General features: G+C 42.9%; 1 protein-coding gene across 1 annotated transcript in view; it reads right to left on the bottom strand.

Annotated features, from left to right (window-relative positions):
- Pi4ka (phosphatidylinositol 4-kinase alpha) overlaps window positions 1–22,422 on the bottom strand; it is a 137,621-nt gene that overhangs the window by 108,813 nt on the left and 6,386 nt on the right. The window contains exons 2-3 of the mRNA XM_057764479.1: window positions 5,240–5,356; window positions 1,564–1,657 (exon numbers count right to left, since the gene is read on the bottom strand). Of these exons, the coding sequence (XP_057620462.1) occupies window positions 1,564–1,657; window positions 5,240–5,356 (211 nt within the window). The remainder of the gene's footprint in view (window positions 1–1,563; window positions 1,658–5,239; window positions 5,357–22,422) is intronic.

The following is a 22,422-nucleotide window of genomic DNA, read 5'->3' as shown; positions in this document are numbered from 1 at the left end:
TTTCTGCACATTAGTGCAGTTTCCCTAGGACTTCAGGGGGTGGAGGAGGAAGAGGAAAAGAAGAGGAGGGGGAAGGAGGAGATAATGATGATGATGCTTGTTAGGTCTCAAAGAAACGGGCTAGAGAGATGAGTGCATCCTGCTTTTGTAGAGGACCCAAAAGTTTGTTCACTGACAAAGTTCATAACAGCTCTAGGAGATCTGACACTCTCTTGTGGACTCTGAGCATTGTACTTACATGTACATACCTACACACACACACACACACACACACACACAATCCATATTTTATATATATGTATATATATTTAAAGAAATGAACACCAATAGCTTATGTTATTAGGTAACAGTTGTAGATACAGACTTGTATTAATTATAGTCCTTTGAATTGTGAAAACATCCATAATTTGAAGAGTCAGTTCTAGGCATGGTGGGTAACTAAAAAGGCTGAAAATACATAGATCAAGAGGTGTACAGGCACAATCAAGATGTTCGTGACAACAGCAAATTGTCTTTAGCTGAGTGAGCCCTTAAGTTAGGGCAGTATCACCTACTGAGAAAAACAGTGTCTTCGTTACAGACAACAACCCCCATGATACAACCAAAGGTTTTATAGGAAGTACTACAGAGCTAGATCCCAAAGAAACTTCAGTTTTATGGACCAGGAATCCTAAAACATTGAAGGTATTCCAAGTTGGTTTGGGAGCCTCAGGGTATGAGTACACACAGACATCTGTGTTGTAGCTAACACAGACTTGGTACATAGTGAATCTATAACCTTCCACAAAGAAGAAAGGAAGGTAAAGGAGGGCAGCGGAGAAAATGTGGGGCAAAGGCTGTGAAGTTCTATTTGACATTCTCTAACCCCCAAATTCCAAAATACCAGTTAAAAAGAAATGCATATGAATTCACTCCATTTCTCTCTCTCTCACTACCCCCGCTCGGGTTTTTTGTTTTTTTTTTTTTTTGAGACAAAGTTTTTCCTCTGTAGTCTTGGCTGCCCTAGAATTAGCTCTGTAGACCAGGCTGCCCTTGATCTCAGAGATTTGTCTACCTCCACCTCTACTGGGAATAGTTGTATACCACCATGCCCAGCAAGTTTTAAAGTAAGAGTTTAACTGGAACTTAACAGCACCAAAGCCAATAAAACTTTTCTAGTGAACAATTATGGTTGTGTCCCCCAAAGTCCATTTCACCCTTTGGAACAGCAGAACCATAATGTGGAGAACCGATCTTTCTCTAGGAGTCAATCTATTAACTCAAAGGCAAAATGATTGGTTTGGGGAAGGACAATGGGCAGCAGATGACCCAACTGTAGCCAAGGACATACAAAAACGAACATTTCTGAAAGTCTCAAAAGAACTTGCTCATTCCTAGAAGAGTACAATGGAAAGATGCAGGCTGAGCACCCTTCCCCTTCACCCATGGATTCTGGATAGCAGTGAGTTAGGTCAGCCATATCACTCCAGGAGTTAAGTTGTCTCACTTCTGGTGGGACCAGCCAGAAGCTGCCTAATTTCCATATTTTTTTTCTTTGCATTCAGAATGAACATGCAAAATTACCTCTGCCTTTCCGAGCTGTGCTTTCTTCTACCCAATACACTTTTGGAAGACCTCTGAGAAGTCGGAGAAGATAAGGAACAATACAGTCTTTGTGCTAAAAACAAACAAACAGAAACTGTATTTAGTGAGTGACTAGTAGGCTTCTTCACATAGAGTAAGCTATCCAAATTAAGAATCCCAGATTCATTATAATGTAAACAGATCACATGGCATCACCCTTCCCATTTCTATACATCACAGTTCAGAAGATGTCACAGTCTCCACAGGAGCTCAAGAATGCCCTATGATGTGTAATGTGCAGCCTAGTGAACTTCTCTGAGGGACAGGCCTTAGAAGAGCCTCTCCAGAAGGTATGCACAAGCAAGTACTCAAGTCTGTCTTCAATGGTGGGTACAGATCACCCAAAGTACCCATGGATCCTAAAACGAGATTCTTGGGATCAAAGTGACACTCACAGCCTGAGTTTCTGGGCTTGATACTTTTATTATTCCTCATCCTCTTCCCTCTACTTTTGTTAAATTCTGTATTTTATGTTGCCTTTTAGTTCTGGGAAGCTGACCATCAGACTTCATTGGGTAATGGTAGCCCAGTGAAGGAAATTTCTCTCTCCTCTCCTCTCCTCTCCTCTCCTCTCCTCTCCTCCCCTCCCCTCCCCTCCCCTCCCCTCCCCTCCCCTCCCCTCCCCTCCCCTCCCCTCCCTTCTCTTCTCTTCTCTTCTCTTCTCTTCTCTTCATAGCCTGGAATGCTGTGAAACCAGGCTGGGCTTGAACTAAGAGAGAGATTCGCTTGCCTCTGCCTCCCAAGTACTGGGATTACAGATGTGAACCAGCACCCAAGTGTGGTCCCCAGCTTTCAAACATCTCCATTTGATGTCCAATAAAATAGAAACGGTGATTATTCTAATCTTGGTCTAAATGCAAATTTATAAGCAAAAAGGAAAAAATCTGTAAATGATAAAAGGCAGTGGCTAGAACATGTGTCTGGGATCATAAGCAGAAGGACTGCATTGCACTGCTCTCTGAAGAGGTGCCTAGGCTCATCCCTACATAATGTGGGGGCTTTATAGTACAGAGTGAATAAACCACCTCCACTACTCTGGACACAACTGTTTCAATGATCGCTCAGGAGAGACATAAAGGCAGCCAATGCATCTTGGACAGAGCCAAGCAATATAAACAGGAAGTGAGCCAAGATAAAGACACAGATCCTTGGCCTTCTTGGGGTCTAATAAACATGCTGAGTTCCAGCTGTGTCCAAGAGTCCATAGGTGGAACTGGCAGTACAGCTAAGTTGTCATGTGCTGTCTGACCCTGGTCAACCCTTATGTCAAACCCAAATGCATAAAAAGTAGTTTGTACTTATTTCTTCCTTTCCATCTTAGAAAAGTCAGGTGTCTGTTTGGGGCTTACGTGAATATATCAAGCAACGCATATATCAAAGAAATATATATTTGAATAGCAGTAGTTTAGAAATTCTTTTCTGCACTTTATTACTCATTTTACATTTAATACAGGTTGGCAAATAGAAAACTAGAATGGCTGAGGGAGCAGTTGAATGTACAATGCTCGCCTAGCATGTGCAAGGCCCAGAGTTCAGGGACAAATGCTGTGAGGAAAGTCAAATGCTCAGTGAAAAATGTGGCTCTGCTGTCACCTCAGGATCACTGGTTGCATTGGTCCAAGAGAGTGGAGGGAGCAGAGGTGAGGAATGGGGTTAGGACAGCTGCGGGTGTGACAGAGACAACTCTCTGGGAATCTGACTTCAGTAAATCAGCTCAACTTTATTCCAGAGTATAAGGAATATATAGGACTGGGGAGCCTAGGGACAAACCCTAATTTGCATTAAGCGGCATGGCTCTGTAAGTAGCAGTAAGGTCCTATAGCAGAGCCCCTAGCACAAGCCTTCTAGCAGGGATCTGTGCCCAGGGTCAAGTTAAAGATGAACCAGGCTTAGAGACAGATGAGGTCTGTCTTCCAGGCCCAGGGACATTCCCTAGATAAGGGCAGGTAGAAGCAGGAAGTTTTGCCGGGGGAGAGAGGGAGTTTCCCATGTTGCCGAACTTTTTGGAAAGTTGCCAGGCCATGATAGACCGCAACCTAGACCAGTCAGAAAGGCCTTTCAATAAAAAAATGCAAAAGGGTACATGAGCATTCCTGAAATCCCAGCAGTGGAGAAACAGTGGCAGGAGGATTTTACCATGTTCAAGGCTAGCCTGGTCTACATACCTAGTTCTAGGCAAGTCTTTACTAACAAATAAAGCCAGGGATATACAGGAAGACTGTTCCATAAAACAAAATAGATAATAAATAATGTGTATAATTTCTAGAATGTACAGACTAAAGGTTTTAGATGAATATTCAAATATATAACATTATTTTCCTAGCAGAACAATTAAACTTAGAATTCAAAAATAGTACCTAGAAATGATAAACACCATATAAATTTAGAATTGATATCCAGTGATCAAATATTTGCTTTGAAGCCGGGTGGTGGTGGCACACGCCTCTAATCCCAGCACTCAGGCAGATCTCTGTGAGTTCGAGGCCAGCCTGGTCTATAAGAGCTAGTTCTAGGACAGGCACCAAAGCTACAGAAAAACATTGTCTCAAAAAAAAAAAAAGAATTTCTTCAATTAGCATTGGCAACTATTTAACAAAGTGAAAAACAGTATACAATTTTCCACTGTAGCAAGAAGGCTGGGTTTAGTCCCTATCAAAATACTATTAGTATGATTTCAAATTTTATTTCTATTTAGTTTTGATAAAGATTGTCTTATATGACTGATGAATTGTATGACTGATGAACATTTTACCTGCTACTAAAAAGCCAGCCTACTTTGTAAAATATGCAATTATATCTCAAAAGAATTTTATCTTAGCTATGTTATGATTTTAGCCAACCACCATGGCGGGCACTTCCGGGTCCCAGGGCCATGCATGTACGGACGAGCCATCAGGCAAAAATACCTAGCGGTCCCTTAAAAGGCTGAGTGACGCACGTGCAGCATGGGTGCGTCACCTACGTATGACGCAGCTATGTAAGCCCTTGCATCGCTCCGTCATCTGTACATGACGTAGCTACGTCATCCCCTTTTGCGCATGCGCTAGGCAGCCTTTAAAAGCTGGACGCTCCTTCTTCAGCCCTCTCTCTCTCTCTCTCTCCCTCTCCCTATCTCTCTCTCTCTCTTTCTCTCCTTCTCCCTCTCCCCCCCCCACTCTGCACACCGATTCCCCAGGCCTGTATACATCTCCTCTAATAAACTCCTAAGCAGGTTTGTTGCGTGTTTCGTGCTTCCTTCTCACTCGCGCCAGGTAATTTCAAGCTACAGTCCCAAATTTTGAAAAGAATTAAAAGCCTTGATTATTTTACAACACATTTTTAAAGAATCAGTAGGTTGGCTGAGCATGGTGACACACGCCTTTAAATCTCAGTACTTGAGAGGCAGAGGCAGGCAGATCTCTATGAGTTTGAGGAGTCTGGGCTACACAGCTAATCCCAGTACCACCAGGCTTCACTACGTTTCCTAGGTGCTCCATGCCACTGTCCCGTTTACCTTGTCTCACTCTGCCCTCGTTGCTTTGATTAGGTTGGAAGCACACTCTTCGTACTGTAGAACTAGACAAATATACACAATACAAAACAGATTCAAGAAATTATGAACTTAATAAAGACTCACCTGAAGATCAGATTCAATGAGAAAAACACCCAATGCAATCACTGCATCTCGCCGTCTTTCATCCAGTAGGAAGATTCCATGGAAGTCTACTGGGCACATGCAAAGCAGCTTTTGGACCTAGATTTAAAAATAAGATTTGAAAACAAAACACAAGGGACTGAAGGGATGGCTCAACAGTTAAGGATACATATTGCTCTTTTAAAGGACCTGAGTTTGCCTGTAACTGACAACAGGGGAATCCAACTCCTTTGGCTTTTGCAGGCACCTGCACATACCTATACACATACATACAGAAACTTAAAAATAATAAAAATAAGTCTTTAACAAAACAAAACACAACACAGGGTGTGAGAAATAGCTCAACAGTAAAGAGCACTTATTGCTCTTGTAGAGGACCTGGATTAGGTTTCTCAGCACCCACATGATGGCTCAGAACTATATCTAGCTCCAGTTCCGGTGATCTAATGCCTAGGGTTCTGCATGCACATGGTGCACATACATACATTCAGGCGTGTGTGTGCACATCCATGTGTGTGCACACACACACACATACACACACTTAACAAACAAGCAAATACACAGCCTCCAAAAATAGAAGGCCACTTTTGGAAAAAAACCCATCTTGCAGAAATCCATGTACCCAGTAAGTCACTGTTTTTACTTCAATTAAAAGGCCATACTGGTATGTATCTAATAGAGAGTTAGTATCTAAAATATAAAAAGAACTAAAAAAAATTAAACATCATTAAAATAAATTACTCAATTGAAGGCAATGAATTAAAGAGTTCTCAAAAGAAAAAAATACAAATGTCTGATAAATATTTTTTAAATGTTCAACTTTTTTTTTCCTTTTCTTTTTGATTTTGAGACAGGGTTTCTCTGTGTATCTCTAGCTGTCCTGGAACTCATTCTGTAAACCATACTGGCCTTGAACTCAGAGATCCACTTGCCTCTGCCTTCTGAGCACTGGGATTAAAGGCACATGCCACCTCCGCCTGGCTTAATGTCCAACACCTTTAACTATCAAGAAAATGGAACTATTTTTAGATTTCATCTTACTCTAGTCAGAACAACTAATATCAAAAAAAAAATGGCAGTTGGGCAGAGGTGGTGCACACCTTTAATCCCAGCACTTGGGAGGCAGAGTTAGGCAGATCTCTGTGAGTTCAAGGCCAGCCTGGTCTACAAGAGCTAGTTCCAAGACAGACTTCAAAGCTACAAAGAAACCTGTATCAAAAAACCAAAAGAAGCCGGGCGGTGGTGGCGCACGCCTTTAATCCCAGCACTCGGGAGGCAGAGGCAGGCGGATCTCTGGGAGTTCGAGGCCAGCCTGGTCTACAAGAGCTAGTTCCAGGACAGGCACCAAAGCTACAGAGAAACCCTGTCTCGAAAAACCAAAAAAAAAAAAAAAAAACCAAAAGAAGAAAAAGAAAAAGCAGCAAGTGACAATAAACAGTGGGACGCGTGTGGGAAATGAGGCTGTTCCTTGCTACTGGTAGAAGCAGACTGGTGCACACCTATGCTGCTTGGTGTTCACAACTCAGCAAAACCAGAATTATCTCGGGAGGGAAAAACTTCATCCATGAAAATGTCTCTATCAGAATGGCTTGTAGGCAAGTCTGAGGGGTATTCCTTGATTGTTGATTGATGTGGGAGGGCCCCAGGGCAAGTGGTCCTGGGGAGGCAAGGCAGGCGGGTTTCTGAGTTCAAGGGCAGCCTGGGCCACAGATTGAGTTCCAGAGCAGCCAGGGCTACAGAGAGAAAGTTGTCTCAAAAAACGAACAAAGAATGGTAGGTGAATATAAGCCTAAGAGTCAGTCAGTAAGCAGCATCATTCCATGGTTCCTGCGTTTGCCCTGAATGTAATGGTCTGCTCTGTCCCTTTAAGAAAGAAACCATGCCCACTCCCTCCCTGCTTCCACTTCCACCAAGTCAAGCTGATCTTCTGCTTCCAATCTGAGTCCCTCCCTTTTTTGTCTCTCTCTCAGAAAGGTAGCTGCTGCTGTGGCTCCTCTCCTCCCCCACTCTGTTTCTCTCTCTCTCTCTGCTCTTCTCCCCTTTCCTCTCCATAACCCACTAAATAAATACCCAGCCTCACTCTGCATGGTGCCTATCCGTCTGTCTCTCAACTGCTGTGTGGCTCCCTGCCTGGGACCAGCCACTTTCAGAGACCTGCGGTGTGGTCTCATGGTGTGCCCATCTGTCTATCTCTCCTTGTGGGACGGCTGCCCCATCGAAGTCTCTCACCCACCGCGTGGCTTCCTGCCTGGGACCTGTCTGCCTTTGTGGCCTACTGTGGGTGGTCTCGGCTCGGGGACCTGCAGCATGGCCTGCTGCCCAATGCCACCACTTGGACCTGCAGCATTTTGCCGCTGTGTCCCTCGGGGAAACTGCAGCATTTTATTTAAACCATTATACATCACACTGACTTCCCTCAATGTTGGACTGAGATACGGAAGTGTAAGCCAAATAAACCTTTTCCTTTCATAAGCTGCTTTTGGTCACAGTTCCTTAGAAACAGAAAGCAAAATAATACAGCCACTGCGGTGATCAGTGTGGAGGTTCTTCAAAAAGCCAGAAAATAGGTCTATCCTAAGATCTAGAATACTATATCCTACTACAGAGGTTCTGTATTCATAATAGCCAGGAAATTAAAACAGCCTGGATGTTATTCAGCTGTTAAAAAAAAAGGAAATTTATGAAACTTGCAGATAAATGTATGGAGTTGGAAATAATCATTTTGCAGTCATCAAATGAGGAAGACAAATGTGTCATGTTCTCCTTCTAATGTTCATTCTATCTATCCTTTGAATCTTAACATGTATTAAATTGGAATACCCACACTAAGTCAGGAAACTAGTAAGGGTCACCAGGGTAGGCTTTCAAGGAAGAAGAAATGGAACACAGGCTGTAGTATAAAGGGTGATGGGGAATAATGGAAGAAGAAGGATTAAATAGAGTAAAAAGTAGTGGAAAGAGTATGAGGAGGGATAACCACACTAAAGAGCTTTGAAAAAGTCATACAAAAGCTGGGTGGTGGTGGCACATACTTTTGATCACAGCACTCGGAAGGCGGAGGCAGGCAGATCTCCGAGTTCGAGGACAGCCTGATCTACAAAGTCAGTTCCAGGATAGCCAGGGCTACACAGAGAAACTGTGTCTCAGGAAAAAAAAAAAAAGAAAGGAAAGGAAAAAGAGAAAGGAAGGAAGGAAGGAAGGAAGGAAGGAAGGAAGGAAGGAAGGAAGGAAGGAAGGAAGGAAGGAAGTCATATGGAAACATTAATATAGAAGCTTCCTAAAATACACACATGTACACATGAATGTGTTCACACACTAAAAGAATTTAAATGAAGTTACTGTAATGGTCTGCTCTGTCACTTTATGAGACAAGCCATGCCCACTCCCTCCCCCAACCACTGAGGCTGAGCCCTTCCTTCCCCCCCTCTCTGAGAGGCAGCTTCTGTCTCTCCCTTCTCCCCACTTCTCCACTTCCCCCTTCTGTTCCTCTCTCTCTGCTCTTTCCCCTTCTCCCCTTCCCTTCCATAACCCACTAAATAAATATCAAACTTCACTCTGCATGACGTGCCTATCCATGTCTCCGTCTCTCACCCTCTGCATGGCTCCCTGCCCAGGACGTGGTCTCGTGGCAGGCCCATCTGTCTGTGTCTCCTTGTGGGACTGGCTGCCCCATCAAGGTCTCTCACCCATCACATGGCTCCCTGCCTGGGACTCATGGCCTGCTGCAGTCACTAGGGGAACTGTGCCATTCCTGCCTGGGACCCAGCTGCCTTCATGGCCTGCCGTGGTCTCGGGACCCCATGCCTGCCTCCACTAGGGAACCTGTGGAGTGGCCTCATGGCCACTCGGGGACCTACGGTGTGGTCTCAGGACCCTCTGCCCGCTGCAGCCACTTTGGGGATCTGCAGCATTTTAAACTATTACATTGGTGCCATCAGACTCAGTAGGCCCTCCTGCCCCTCTCCCAGGGTCGGGATCCGAAACTGGTTATTTTTTTTTCACAACAACCACATGTTCCATCTGCCTGAGCGCTGACCTCTAAACCATTACAGTTACTCTATAACAGGAGAACAATGCCTCTCCCAGACACCAAAAACTATCAAATAAAAAGCTCAGTGCCAGTTGGGTGGTGGTGCTGCATGCCTCCAATTCCAGCACTTGGGAGGCAGAGATAGGTGGATCTCTGTGAGTCTGAGGCCAGCCTGATCTACAGAGCGAGTTTCAGGACAGGCTCCAAAGCTACAAAAAACAAACAAACAAAAAAAAAACTGTTTCGAAAAAAAAAGTTCAGGGCTAGGAATGGGCTCCCTCCTTTGGAGTTGTTGATCTTTAGAGTTCAAAAGACCTCCCTCAAAATTACAGGCTACTGCCATTTTTCTGGGTTATCCTTCAGAACTTGTTGTTAAGACCCTACTGCTGAAGACACACACACATGAGTCATAGAATGTGGAGAAATCCAACTGGCACCTACCTAAAAGCATCATCCCTACTGGCTAGCTTTTCTAGTCATCAGCCCTTGGAGATAGAACAAATGATGTGGCTAGATATGGCCACTGGTGCAATAGTGGCACAAATATTAGGGGAATAACCAACTACTCTCTTACTGAACTTAAGGCTCACATTCCACAAGACAGAACCCATGCCTCACAGTCATCAGGGCCAAGAACCTGTGGCTGGAAAGGCCACAGGTCTAGGGGAGAACTTACTACTATCATTCTGTAAATGGACATTAATAAACAGTATTTAAAATGACCCTTAATGACTAATCACTGAACACATAGCTAAGTACATTTTTCAACTAAAATCAGATAAGCTTCTTTTTGCAGTAGTGATAAACAGAGAGACCTACAACTTGTAACGGAACAGAGAATAAGAGACAGCAGAGTGCTCAGCTCTAAATGAGGCATTTATATCATATACCCTCTTCATAAGGTTCAGAGATCACTGCAGAAGAGAGGGCAGAGCTGGTAAGAGCCAGAGGCAGTGGATGACTATAATGGAACTATGAATTCACAGTGAGATTGTGAGATGCATGAGGCCTGTGAAGATTAAGCCAGACAAAACTCTCAACATGGGTGGGGAGGTAGTCACAAACTCCTAGTCTATAAGAGGAGCTACTGGCAACTGTAGCTGCTGGGGAGGGGGTGGGTTTTCTTTAAGGATGCGGTCCCTGAGAAGCTATTCATGCACTTATAGATGACCCTAAGTACACAGTGGCCACCTAAGTGATCTCACTGGATTTAAATAAACAAACTAAACCCCACATGTATGTAGGAGGGAACAGTAGTGGGGGAGTAAGAAAAATCAGGAGGCAAGGAACTATGGTAGACATAACCAAAACACAAGCATGCATGAAATTCTTACAGAATAAGAAAACCATGGGCTGGAAATGTAGATTCATTGGCACAGTGCTTGTCTATTATACACAAGGCCATGGGTTCAAGACCCAGCATCATATAAACCAGGCATGGTGTTGTATACCATTAATCCTAGCATTTGGGAGGTAGAAAATCAAAAGTTCAAGGTCATCCACTACAGGGTGTGAGTCCTGAATAAAAGAGCGCTGTTAGACATGAGTAAAGCCATGTCAAGGGTGCTAATGTCTTACACCTATGGGAAATTGTTGTAGAATATTATTTTACGATTTTACATTTGTTTATGCTGTGTAACATTTGTTTTAATGATGTAAAGATGTGAGCTTAACTTGGTGAAGCTGTGATTCTTTGTCTTAAACATCTAATAGTCTAATAAAGAGCTGAATGGCCAATAATGAGGCAAGAGACAGGATAGGTGGGGTTGGCAAGCAGAGAGGATAAATAGAAGGAGACATCTGAGAGGAGAGGAAGAAGGAGCAAGAGAAAATAAAAAGAGGACATCGGGGACAGTCACCCTCAGCAAGTGATGGAGAAAAAAAGTAAAGAAAGGTATACAGAAACAGAGAAAGATAAAAATCCTAGAGGCAAAATATAGATAGGATAATTTAAGATAAGAAAGGCTGGCTAGAAACAAGCCAAGCTAAGGCCCAGAATTTATGAGACAGAATAAGATCCTGTGTGTGATTTATTTGGGAGTTGGGTGGTGCCCCCATCAAAAAAATCCAAAGAGTAAAAAGAGTAGAACAACCAATAACATTTTGGTGCCCAATGTGGGGTCAAATTCCATATAGGGCCTAAGAAAGCTGGAAGAAAAAAGAAAAAGGTCACAGCTCCTTTAAGAGGCGCTGCTGTTCAGCTGGCAGTGCTAAACAGAAACTAGAAAGGCAATAAGTTAAAAAAAAATGCTGGTGGCAACTCAGGTACTGGCAATATGGGACTGTGAACAGGACTGCAGGATTGAGCCAACCTAGATACTTTAGGGCTATCTTAACTTTAAAATGGAAGTCAAAAAATATATTTGTCAAATGGAAATCAAAAATGCTTTGGAGAGCTGGGCAGTGGTGGCACATGCCATTAACCTCAGCACTCAGGAGGCAGAGGCAGGCAGATCTCTGTGAGTTTGAGGACAGCCTGGTCTACATAGAGAGCACCAGGACAGCCAGGGCTACACAGAGAAACCCTGTTCTGAAAAAAAAATTTTTTTTAATGCTTTGAAGAAGAGGTTTTGCTTTTGATTTCACAGGAAATACGAGGCTGTGGATTCCTTCAGGAATAATATGGATCAGGTTTGATCAAGGGAGACCTCCTGAAAACATGACAGGAAAATCTATCTGACTGTCTTCCCAGGACTAGGTCATTACCTCAATTTTGTCTCTGGGACCCTAAAGATGCCTTTGCCTACAGACCACAGGAAGCAGTCTGAAGATCCAATGACCTCATTCCCAAGAGATGGTGTGGGTGATCTTTGGTTATTTGGTGGGTCATGGATGTTTGTTATAATTTAGGGGAATATGAAAGTCAGCTCCCAAACAATGACACAAAAACTTCTTAATTATGAAAGCTTGGCCTATAGTTTAGGCTTGTTCCTAAATAGCTCTTATAATGTAAATTAACTCATATTTTTTATTAATATATGTTCTACCATGTGACTTTTACCTCTTTCTCATTCTCTGTGTTTGACTTGTTCTATGTCTCCAACATCTTTTGTGTGCCAAGATTTATCTCCTACTTCCTCTCTCTCTTCCAGGAAGTCCCACCTACACCTTCTGCCTAGCTATTGGAAACTCAGTTCTTTACTTAAAACATCACAGCAATATATCTTCACACAGTGTACAAATATCCCACAACAATAATTTGTGACCATTAAGAAATGACACTGAAATCTGGGCCTACAATTTTAAAATTTAAAAGGAAGACATCAAAAAGAATAAGTAACTCAGAGACCTGAAAAAATGACTCAATCATTTTGGTAAGAAAGGAATAGTAACGACCTTCCGAAAAATGTCTGCATCCCTGGTAAGCCTGGGAGCACTCACCTTGCCTGGCACAAGAGAAACTGTAGACTGTTAGTAATGCAGAGTGACAATCTATGTGAAAACTTGCTCGCCACTGCTGCAGATGAAGGGACCAAGGAATGATGGCCACTGCCAGAAGCTATAAAGGCCTGGGAATGGTTTCTTCCTGACAGTTTAGAAAAGTACGCAACTTTGTTGTCTCCAATGAGACTTGTGTTGGGTTTCTAATCTACAAAACTGTAAGACAATCTATGTATTGTTCCAAATCATTAGGATTATGGTAAATTGTTAAAGCAATAGAACAAATGAAATTGGTTGTAAAGTATAGAACAAAAACTCAGTCTACACTGCTTGTTCCTTTGTTTCCTGAGTGCTACCCTTCATCTGGAAACTGATACTCAGAATAGGACCTGATCTTTAGAAAAAATAGAGAAAGCTAAGAAAACAAAGAACACTATATAAAATTTCAATAAATGGAATCTAGATAATATGACAAGGAAGTGACATGAAACATGACATGTGGCTCATGCCTGCCATCCCCATTCAAGAGGCCAAGAAGGACTGCTAAAAGTTCAAGGTAAACTTGGGCTCTGAGACCTTAAGGATTCAAACCTTGGCTCCTCATACTAATAACAACAAATGCTTCTCCCACTGAATAGACTCCCCAGCCTTTTTTTTTTTTTTGGTTTGGTTTTTCCTGACAGGGATTCTCTGTGTAGCTATCCTAGAACTTGCTCTGTAGACCACGCTGGCCTGGAACTCAGAAAGATCCTCTTGCCTCTGTCTCCCAAGTGCTGGGATTAAAGGCATGCATCACCAATGCCTAGCTTTTTTTCTTTTTAAAAACATAAAACACTAGGGCTATTGAGATGGCTCAGTGGTTAAGAGCACCAACTGTTCTTCCAGAGGACCTGGGTTCAATTCCCAGTACCCACATGGCAACTGTCTGTAACTCCAGTGTCAGGGGACCTGAGACCCTCACATAGGCAAACATGCAGGCAAAACACTCATAAAATAAAAAAAGTACAAACAAAATAAAAACACATGTTCCCTCCATCCCACCTTCCCCAGTCTCTCCCCTTTATTTACTAGCCTTTGCTTTTACTAGTGTCACAGGTTTAATTATGGCTGCCTGTATGATCCTGACTTTGAAACTAACCATCAGAGCCTGGTGGGCTCACTGGTGAGTATACAACTACATACTACGCTTCACCTTTCCTCAGAATCTGCTGGTTGCCATTACACCCGCAGTATCTACTACAGAGTCTCCTCCCCCTCTTTAACTGACTTCTGTGGATCCAGGGCCAGTATACAGAGCTGCTGTGAGTTTGTAGTTACCATAACTCTGTACACCCTGGGAGCAGCGGGGATCTAACAGGATGGCTGCTCAGCTGAACTGACAGAGAATCAAACTACCTCCTAAATATTTGTTTATACCCACAGACAATGGATACACTCAGCCATAAACAAAGAAACCTTCTTTTCCTTCAGTAAATGCAAAAACCCATGGCTGCACAAGATGCTGAGAAAAAAAGGGCGCTGAGCGCTAGCCAATAAGACATTTACACAATCCACTTAAGTTTCAGGGAACACTGAAGAAGAAGGGGTGGGAAAAAATGTAAGATCAGAGGATGGGGAGAAGGCTAAATTTTTGTTTTTAAATGTGGTAGGAGATCCCATTATCTCAGCTCCAATAACAAGCACAGTAGAGTCATAATACCACAGTACCACGTGAGACAAGAGACATGGGCATGTAAAGCCTGCTTTCACAGTTAACACAACAGGGGAGGGGAGGTGCTCGAGTGAGCACACACTATTTTTCTATAATGCTTGTGCATGTGCTGATTTTGTATGTGTAGGTATGGCGGTCAGAGGATGACCTCAGATGTCAGTTCTTGCCTTGCACCTATTTATTTATTTGTTTGTTTATTTTTGAGGTGGGATCTCCTATTGTTTGCTGCTGCATATACTGCCTTGGCTGATGCTGCCCTGGCTGCCCATCAGTTTCTGGAGATTCTCTTGTTTCTGCCTCCCATCTCACTGTAGGAGTGCCAGGATTACAGATGTACGCTACCAGACCCTGTTTACAAGGGGACTGAGATTTGAACTCAGGTGTTGGCTCTCTCTCTTTCTCTCTCTCTCTCTCTCTCTCTCTCTCTCTCTCTCTCTCTCTCTCTCTCACACACACACACACACACACACACACACACACACTAAGCATGCATTTTACCCACTAATCCATCTTCTGAGTCCACTACTTCCTTTATGTGGGTTCCAGGGACAAAACTCAGGTCATCAGGAAACAAGGGACTTTACTTGCTGAGATTATTTCTTGACCTCTATTTAAATGTTTGAAATCAAAATGATGGCAAGTACCTCAAATTATTAAACGCAAAAGCAAGCATGCTATAGGTTATATACATGTATGAAAATGTCAAAGAACAATTTTAATTAATTTTTTAAAAAGTAGTGGCACACATCCATAATTTCAGCCCTTAGGATTCTGAGTTCAAGGTTAGCCTGGGCTATCTAATGAGAACCTGTTGGAAAAAAAAAAAAAAAGAAGGGAGAGAGTCTCAAGGCAATCCAGGCACACATCTATAATCCCAGCATTAGGGAGGCTGAGGTAAGAGGACAGAAACTTAGCTAGCCTCTGCTACATACCAAGAACATGTCTCAAAAATAAACAGGTTGGAGAGATGGTTCAATGGTTAATAGCACTTGTTGCTCTTGCAGAGGACCCAGGTTCAGTTCCCAGCACCTACAACTATCTATAACTCCACACATAGTACACATATATACACACAGGCAAAACATGCTCACACATAATAAATAAATAAATAAATAAATAAATAAATCTTTAAGTAAAAGAAAAAGAAATGGCCAACTATGGTGGCAAATCCCAAAACTTTAGGATGCAGAGAGCGGTGGCTCTCTAAGAGTTTGAGGTCAGTCTAGTCTACATAAGTGAGACCCTTAAAAAAAAGAGGGTGGGCTAGAGAGTTGGTTTGACAGTTAAGAACACATACTGCTCTTCCAGAAGACCCACTTTTGATCCCCAGCACACATATTGGGTGGCTCGCAACAGCTTGTAACTCCAGTTCCAGGGGAGCCAACACCCCTAAGGCATCTTTAGACTGCACTCATAAGCACATGCAGATGCCCGCTCCATGCACAAAACCAGAAGTAAATATGCGCTGTGGCAATGCATTGACCTGCTCATCTACGGAAACACCAAAGCGAGGAGAAGGCAAGCATCCCTCAGTCGTAAGCCAGGCACGGAGGGAAAACAGCAGATGAGAATCAACCCTACAAGCTGTGGCAGGCTATGTAGGTCAGAAAGCTACTAGAGTAGCACTGCCAAAGCTGGCAAACTTAAACATACAGCTTTTGTTACTTGAAACCTCTGGGAGAGTCCTTCCAGAAATACAAATTCTCTGGGAACTAAAAGCTAAGCTTAAAGAATCAATGGTATGAATTTCATTGCTAAACTTTTCTTTTTCTTTTTTAAAAATAGGGTCTCTCTATGTCAGTGGTTCTCAATCTGTAGATCATGACCCCTTTGAAAGGGAAGGGTCTGAAAGATCCATTCACAGGGGTCACTTATGGCCATCAAAAAACACAGATATTGGGGGCTGGCGAGATGGCTCAGTGGTTAAGAGCACTGCCTGCTCTTCCAAAGGTCCTGAGTTCAATTCCCAGCAACCACATGGTGGCTCACAACCATCTGTAATGAGATCTGGTGCCCTCTTCTGGCCTGCAGGCATATATGCAGACAGAATATTGTATACTTAATAAATATTTGAAAAAAAAACAGAGATATTTACATTATGATTCATAACAGTAGCAAAATTACAGCTATGAAGTATCAACAAAAATAATTTTATGGTTGGGGTCAACACAACATGAGGAACAGTATTAAAGGGTTGCAGCATTAAGAAGGTTGAAAATCATAGCTCTGTGTAGTCCTAGCTATCCTAGAACTCACTGTATAGACCAGGCTGGCCTTGAACCCAGACATCTGCCTACTGGGATTAAAGGCATGCACCACCACACTTGGCTAACCGTTTTGTTGTCGTTCTTGTTATTTTCTTTTCTTCTTTTTTTTTTTTTGTTTTTTGTTTTTTTGGGTTTTTTTGTTTTTGTTTTTTCGAGACAGGGTTTCTCTGTAGCTTTGGTGCCTGTCCCGGAACTAGTTTTGCAGACCAGGCTGGCCTCGAACTCCCAGAGACCCACCTGCCTCTGCCTCCCGAGTGCTGGGATTAAAGGCGTGCACCACCACCGCCCGGCACAATGAGTTTTTTTTTGTTTTGTTTTTTTTGTTTTTTTTTTGAGACAGGGTTACTCCGTAGTTTTTTGGTTCCTGTCCTGGCACTAGCTCTTGTAGACCAGGCTGGCCTCGAACTCACAGAGATCCGCCTGCCTCTGCCTCCCAAGTGCTGGGATTAAAGGCATGTGCCACCACCGCCTGGCCGTTCTTGTTATTTTCAATTGTCTTTCTCAGGTGTACTTAGAATGCTAGCTAACATTTTCTAAGTTACTCAAATCATCATGACAGACAAATGTAACTGTGACATGATACACATATGGAAGTAAATTTCATTAAAAATGTTCTTTTGTGGCTGGTGAGATGGCTCAATGGCCATGCGTGGCAGTGTGCAGTCCTCAGGGCACACATGGCAGGAGGAAAGAACTGCCTCTAGAAGGTTGTCTGTCCTTTGGCTTCTACATATATGCGATGAAAACACACACATCCATGTGCAAATATACACATGACATATAAGTAAATATAGTAAAAGTTTTAATATTCTGTTTTTATAATAATATTTTTTATTGATATTTATTAAGCTCTGCATTTTTCTCTGCTCCTCTCCCTGTCTCTTCCCTCCCCCCAAGTTTTAATATTCTTATGGTCATCTATAGGTAGACGTATTTCTTAACAATTAACATGCTTTTTCTACATTTCACACAGGCAGCATTATATGTGCTCTAACATAGTTAATTAGTCAAAAGCTAGAGACCATAATTTAAGTGCCTCTCCCCCTGTGCTGGCTGGTCTTATATCGACTTGACACAAGCTAGAGTCACCTGACAGGAGGGAGCCTCAATTAAAAAGATGACTTCGTAAGACCCAGCTGTAGGGTATTTTCTTAATTAGTTATGGAGGAATGAGGGCCCAGCCCATGGTAGGTGGTGGTGTCCCTGAGCTGGTGGTCCTGGCTTCTATAAGAAAGCAGGCTGAGCAAGCCAGTAAGCAGCATCCTCTATGGCCTCCGCATCAGCTCCTGTTTCCAGGCTCCTGCTTGAATTCCTGTCCTGACTTCCTTCAATGATGACCAGGAATGTAGAAGTGTAAGACAAATAAAATAAACCCTTTCCTCCCCAACTTGCTTTTTTGTTTCATCTCAGCAATAGAAACCCTAACTTAAGACACCCCCAATTTCTTGGTCCTGTTCAAGCGTCTGACTAAGGGTCAGCACAGTTATATACTCTGATCCTCGGCACACCCATTCCAAAGGACAATACTCCGTTAATCAGGGAGTTCTACAACAGGAAGTGCCCAATTTTGTTTCCCTCTTACCTATTTGACCTGATGGGCAAGTAAGAGTGTTCACTGTGTAAAGAACACATAGTGCCATGTCTGACAACCTGAGTTCGACCCCTGGGACCCACGAGAGAGCAAGTGCAGACAAGCAGCCTTCTGACTTCCACACTTACGCCATGGTATGCGTCTCCCCATCCTCACTAAGTAAATGTAATAACTGAAATAAATGTTAGAATCTACCTGATGTCTGTATTGCTTGCTTTCTTCTGTAAAGGGTAGACAAATCAGTAAGTATGCCTACAGACATATACAAATGGAACCTTACTTCTACCTTAAAACTATATAAAATTAGCAAGTCTTTTCTGAGCCTTGAGCTCTTACCTGTAGCTATGAAGAGCTAACAAGTTCTGGATTTCCCATTTGAGGGAGATGGACTAATATAGGGAGCCAGGGTTTCAAACATTAGGCAGGTAGCATAGGATTACAATATCTGACAGAAGGAACAAGAACCCTATCACTGCCCTAGATTCTTCCAGTGACACCCTTGACTACAAAACAAGTAGATGTGCTTGCAAAGGCAGACACAGACAAACAGGAAGGCTAACGCAGCTAGAAATCCTGAAGTGGGAGCAAAATGGAAATGAAGTCCCAGAAATCTGCAATATCATTTCCTTCTGACTTTGATGAGTGCAAATACATGAAGTTAGGCAAAAACCAGCAACTGTGACAGAATGGGTCTCAGAGTTCATAGGAACTGGGCCTGTTACGCTTAGGGCAGAAAGTTCTCTAACAATAGGCAGAGACGGTAGAAGTGGAGGAGTAAAAACCATTTTAGAACTTCTCTCACAAAGATTGGAAACCAGCTTCAAACATGGCATAAGGCACAGGACCACAATAAGCACGTGGAAGGCACTGCCTAGCATGTGTGAATCCCTGAGTTTGGTCCTCAGCACGTAAAAATAAAGATATAATAAACAAACAAACAAATAAGCTTCACAATAGCAACAGCAAAAAAGCATTTAAAAAGATTCTCTCTCTCTCTCTCTCTCTCTCTCTCTCTCTCTCTCTCTCACACACACACACACACACACACACACACTAAATTGCTGATTATTTTATTTTATTTTTGATTTCTCAAGACAGGGTTTCTCTGTTTAACAGTCCTAGCTGTCCTGGAACTCACAGAGATCCACCTGCCTCTGCCTCCCAAGTGTTGGAATTAAAGGTGTGTGCTACCACTGCCTGTCTGAAAAAACTTTAATGCAACATTAAAAAGATACGTTCGGGGGGCTGGAGAGATGGCTCAGAGGTTAAGAGCATTGCCTGCTCTTCCAAGGGTCCTGAGTTCAATTCCCAGCAACCACGTGGTGGCTCACAACCATCTGTAATGGGGTCTGGTGCCCTCTTCTGGCCTGCAGGCATACACACAGACAAAACATTGTATGCATAATAAATAAATAAATATTAAAAAAAATATGTTCGCTGGGCGGTGGTGGCACATGCCTTTAATCCCAGCACTTGGGAGGCAGAGGCAGGCGGATCTTTGTGAGTTTGAGACTAGCCTGGTCTGCAAGAGCTAGTTCCAGGACAGGCTCCAAAGCTATAGAGAAACCCTGCCTCGAAAAATAAATAAATAGATAGATAGATAGATAGATAGATAGATAGATAGATAGATAGATAGATAAAATGTGTTCATATGGCATCACTAATAAACTAACACAGTTAAATGTTGCATGTCTATGAATAAACAGTTTTTTTCTTTTTGCTGTCTCTGAGCTGAGGCTGCAGCTCACTTGGTAGAGTGCATGCTTACCTAGCATGGATGAAGCCCCGGGTTCAATCCTTACCACTCATAAACCAGGCCTGATTGCACCTATCTGTTATCCTATACGTGGGAGTAGAGGCAGGTAGATCAGGAGCTCAAGGGCATCCCCAGCTACATAGTGAGTTTGAGGCCAGCCGGCTACATGAGACCCTGTCTCAAAAACAAAAACAGCTTGGAGAGTTGGTTCAGTGATTAAGAACACTGGCTGCTCTTCCAGAGGACCAGGGTTCAATTCCTAGCACCCACATGTTCACAAATGTCTGTAACTCCAGTTCCAGGGAATCTGAAGTTCTCTTCTGGCCTCCTCAGGCAACAGGCAAGTGCATGGCACACATACAGGCAAGCACTCACACACAAAATAAAATAAATACAAAAATAGTTCTATTCAGGAATGGTAGCTAAAAAGAAATCTTTAAAAAAAAAAAAAGTCAGGCAGTGGTGGTGCAGCCTTTAATCCCAGTACTCGAGAGGCAGAGACAGGCAGATCTCTGTGAGTTCGGGACCAGCCTGGTCTACAGAGTGAGTTCCAGGACAGACTCCAAAGCTACAGAGAAACCCTGTCTTTAAAAATAAAAACAAACAAACAAAACAAAGAAAAACAACCAAAACAAACACTACTAATATTTGAGAACCCTCATTTTTATTCATCTCATTCTCATTGTCTCCCTGTCCCTCCCTCTCTCTGCCTATATATGGCTCTTACTAAACATAGCCTTCTAAACAAGGGAATAGAAAATTAAAATGTTCAATTTCATGATTCTAAAAATGTGCCAACAGCATGATATTTACACCACAGTAAATCACTCTAAAGGACAAACTAGATTCTGAAACCAAAAACAGGAAAAGTAAACCCTGTAGGTTCTGCTTGCACTTGAGACAGTTAAAAATAAGTTAGCGTTTGTCCTATTTGTTTGATCCATCTGCACAAAGTGTGCTTGATCACATGTGGGTGGGAGGTCCCTGAGCAGGAAATACGTCAGGACCTATGCTTGCCCCTGATTGGACCTGATGGGAAATGCAGAGAATGAATTGTGGGTTTTGCCTTTTAAAAACATTACTCAAAGACGTTTTTTGGGAACCCAGGTACGGGCCTGGCCAGAGTCCATCCTTTCAGTCAGTATTTAATTAAAACTTGCTTCAAATCTGGCTCAAAATTGAGGCAGTCATCTTATTCTGGACCAGCGGGATTAACAAGAGTCCTAGCCACACATTCCTCCAATTTCGAATCAGGGTTAACAAGCTCATCTTCTGGAGCTGGAAAGTTCAGTCCATCCCTAATACACAATGTCCCCCAAGCAGCAGATCCATAGCTAAATCCTAGATACTCTGGGATTCCAACCGAAGGAACGGAAAGTCATTCTCGCCCTGGGGAAGGACTCTGGAAAAGGTCTCCCAAGGATGGGAGAGGATGCAGGGCAAGGAGTGTGGCTACCTACAGTCTGGCAGGACACAGAATTAGGGTCCTGTTGCTATGACATGGACCAGAGGAAGAGACGCAGATGCCGGTCACTGTATTTCCTGGAAGCAGAGGAAGTATGGCCAGACAGAGTTAGGAACAAATTTGGTAAGGGCCTATTCAATTACATTCTGAAGGGGGCGAGACCAAGGAAACTAGAGCAAGGCTGCAGGGTCGACTGGAATAACGGAACAGGAACCTGTAGACCAACCTCCATGGCGAATCCAGCACCAAAAAAGCCTGTTTCTCACCTATTTTCCACTCTCATTTTTCTCCTAGAGAGCCAGGGTCGAGGAATGAGAATTCAGTCTCAGAGGACTTTGCAGAAAGTATTCCGGATGGCAGGCTCCAATTTCAGGGGGTAAAGATTTTGAGAGACCCAAGACTTAGGAATAGCTTAAAAGGAAAAAGTCAAAGCTCAGACAGGATCAGAATGCTTGCTTACACTTATGGATAAAGCTCTGTGTTCAATCCTTAACAAGACATAAAGCAAGCCTAGTTGTACATGCCTGTCATCCTGCCACTTGAGACATATCCTAGCACATATGTCTAAGAGTCTTATGGTTAGTATCCAAATGGGGCAGGAATCTAAGTGACAGGCTCAGGATACCTTAGTAGACAGGGGACTTGCTTTTGGTTAGACAAATCACCAAATTAGAACTATTTCTTATTTTCTTGGACTCCTGCATACAAACAACAGCTCAATAAATGCTTTCTGAATGAAAGAGTGAATTAAGTAATTTGAAGAAAATAAACTATAATAAATAGTCACAGGTTGGTCTCGTGGCTTGGGATTAGAGAAAATACACACAACTGTGCTGTGTAGAGGGACAAATGCAGGGAACGTATGTCATTAAGGTTTCCCAGGTGCCAATCACATCAGAGTTGCTTGCATTACCAACAGCCAAGCTCGGATGTCAGGTCTAGTTCCAAGCACTGAGCCTTTCTT

The sequence above is a fragment of the Chionomys nivalis genome, chromosome 3, assembly GCF_950005125.1.
Source record: "Chionomys nivalis chromosome 3, mChiNiv1.1, whole genome shotgun sequence".
Lineage (NCBI taxonomy): Eukaryota > Metazoa > Chordata > Mammalia > Rodentia > Cricetidae > Chionomys > Chionomys nivalis.
Note: the sequence above shows the minus strand (reverse complement) of the source record. Positions and strands in the feature narration are given on the sequence as shown.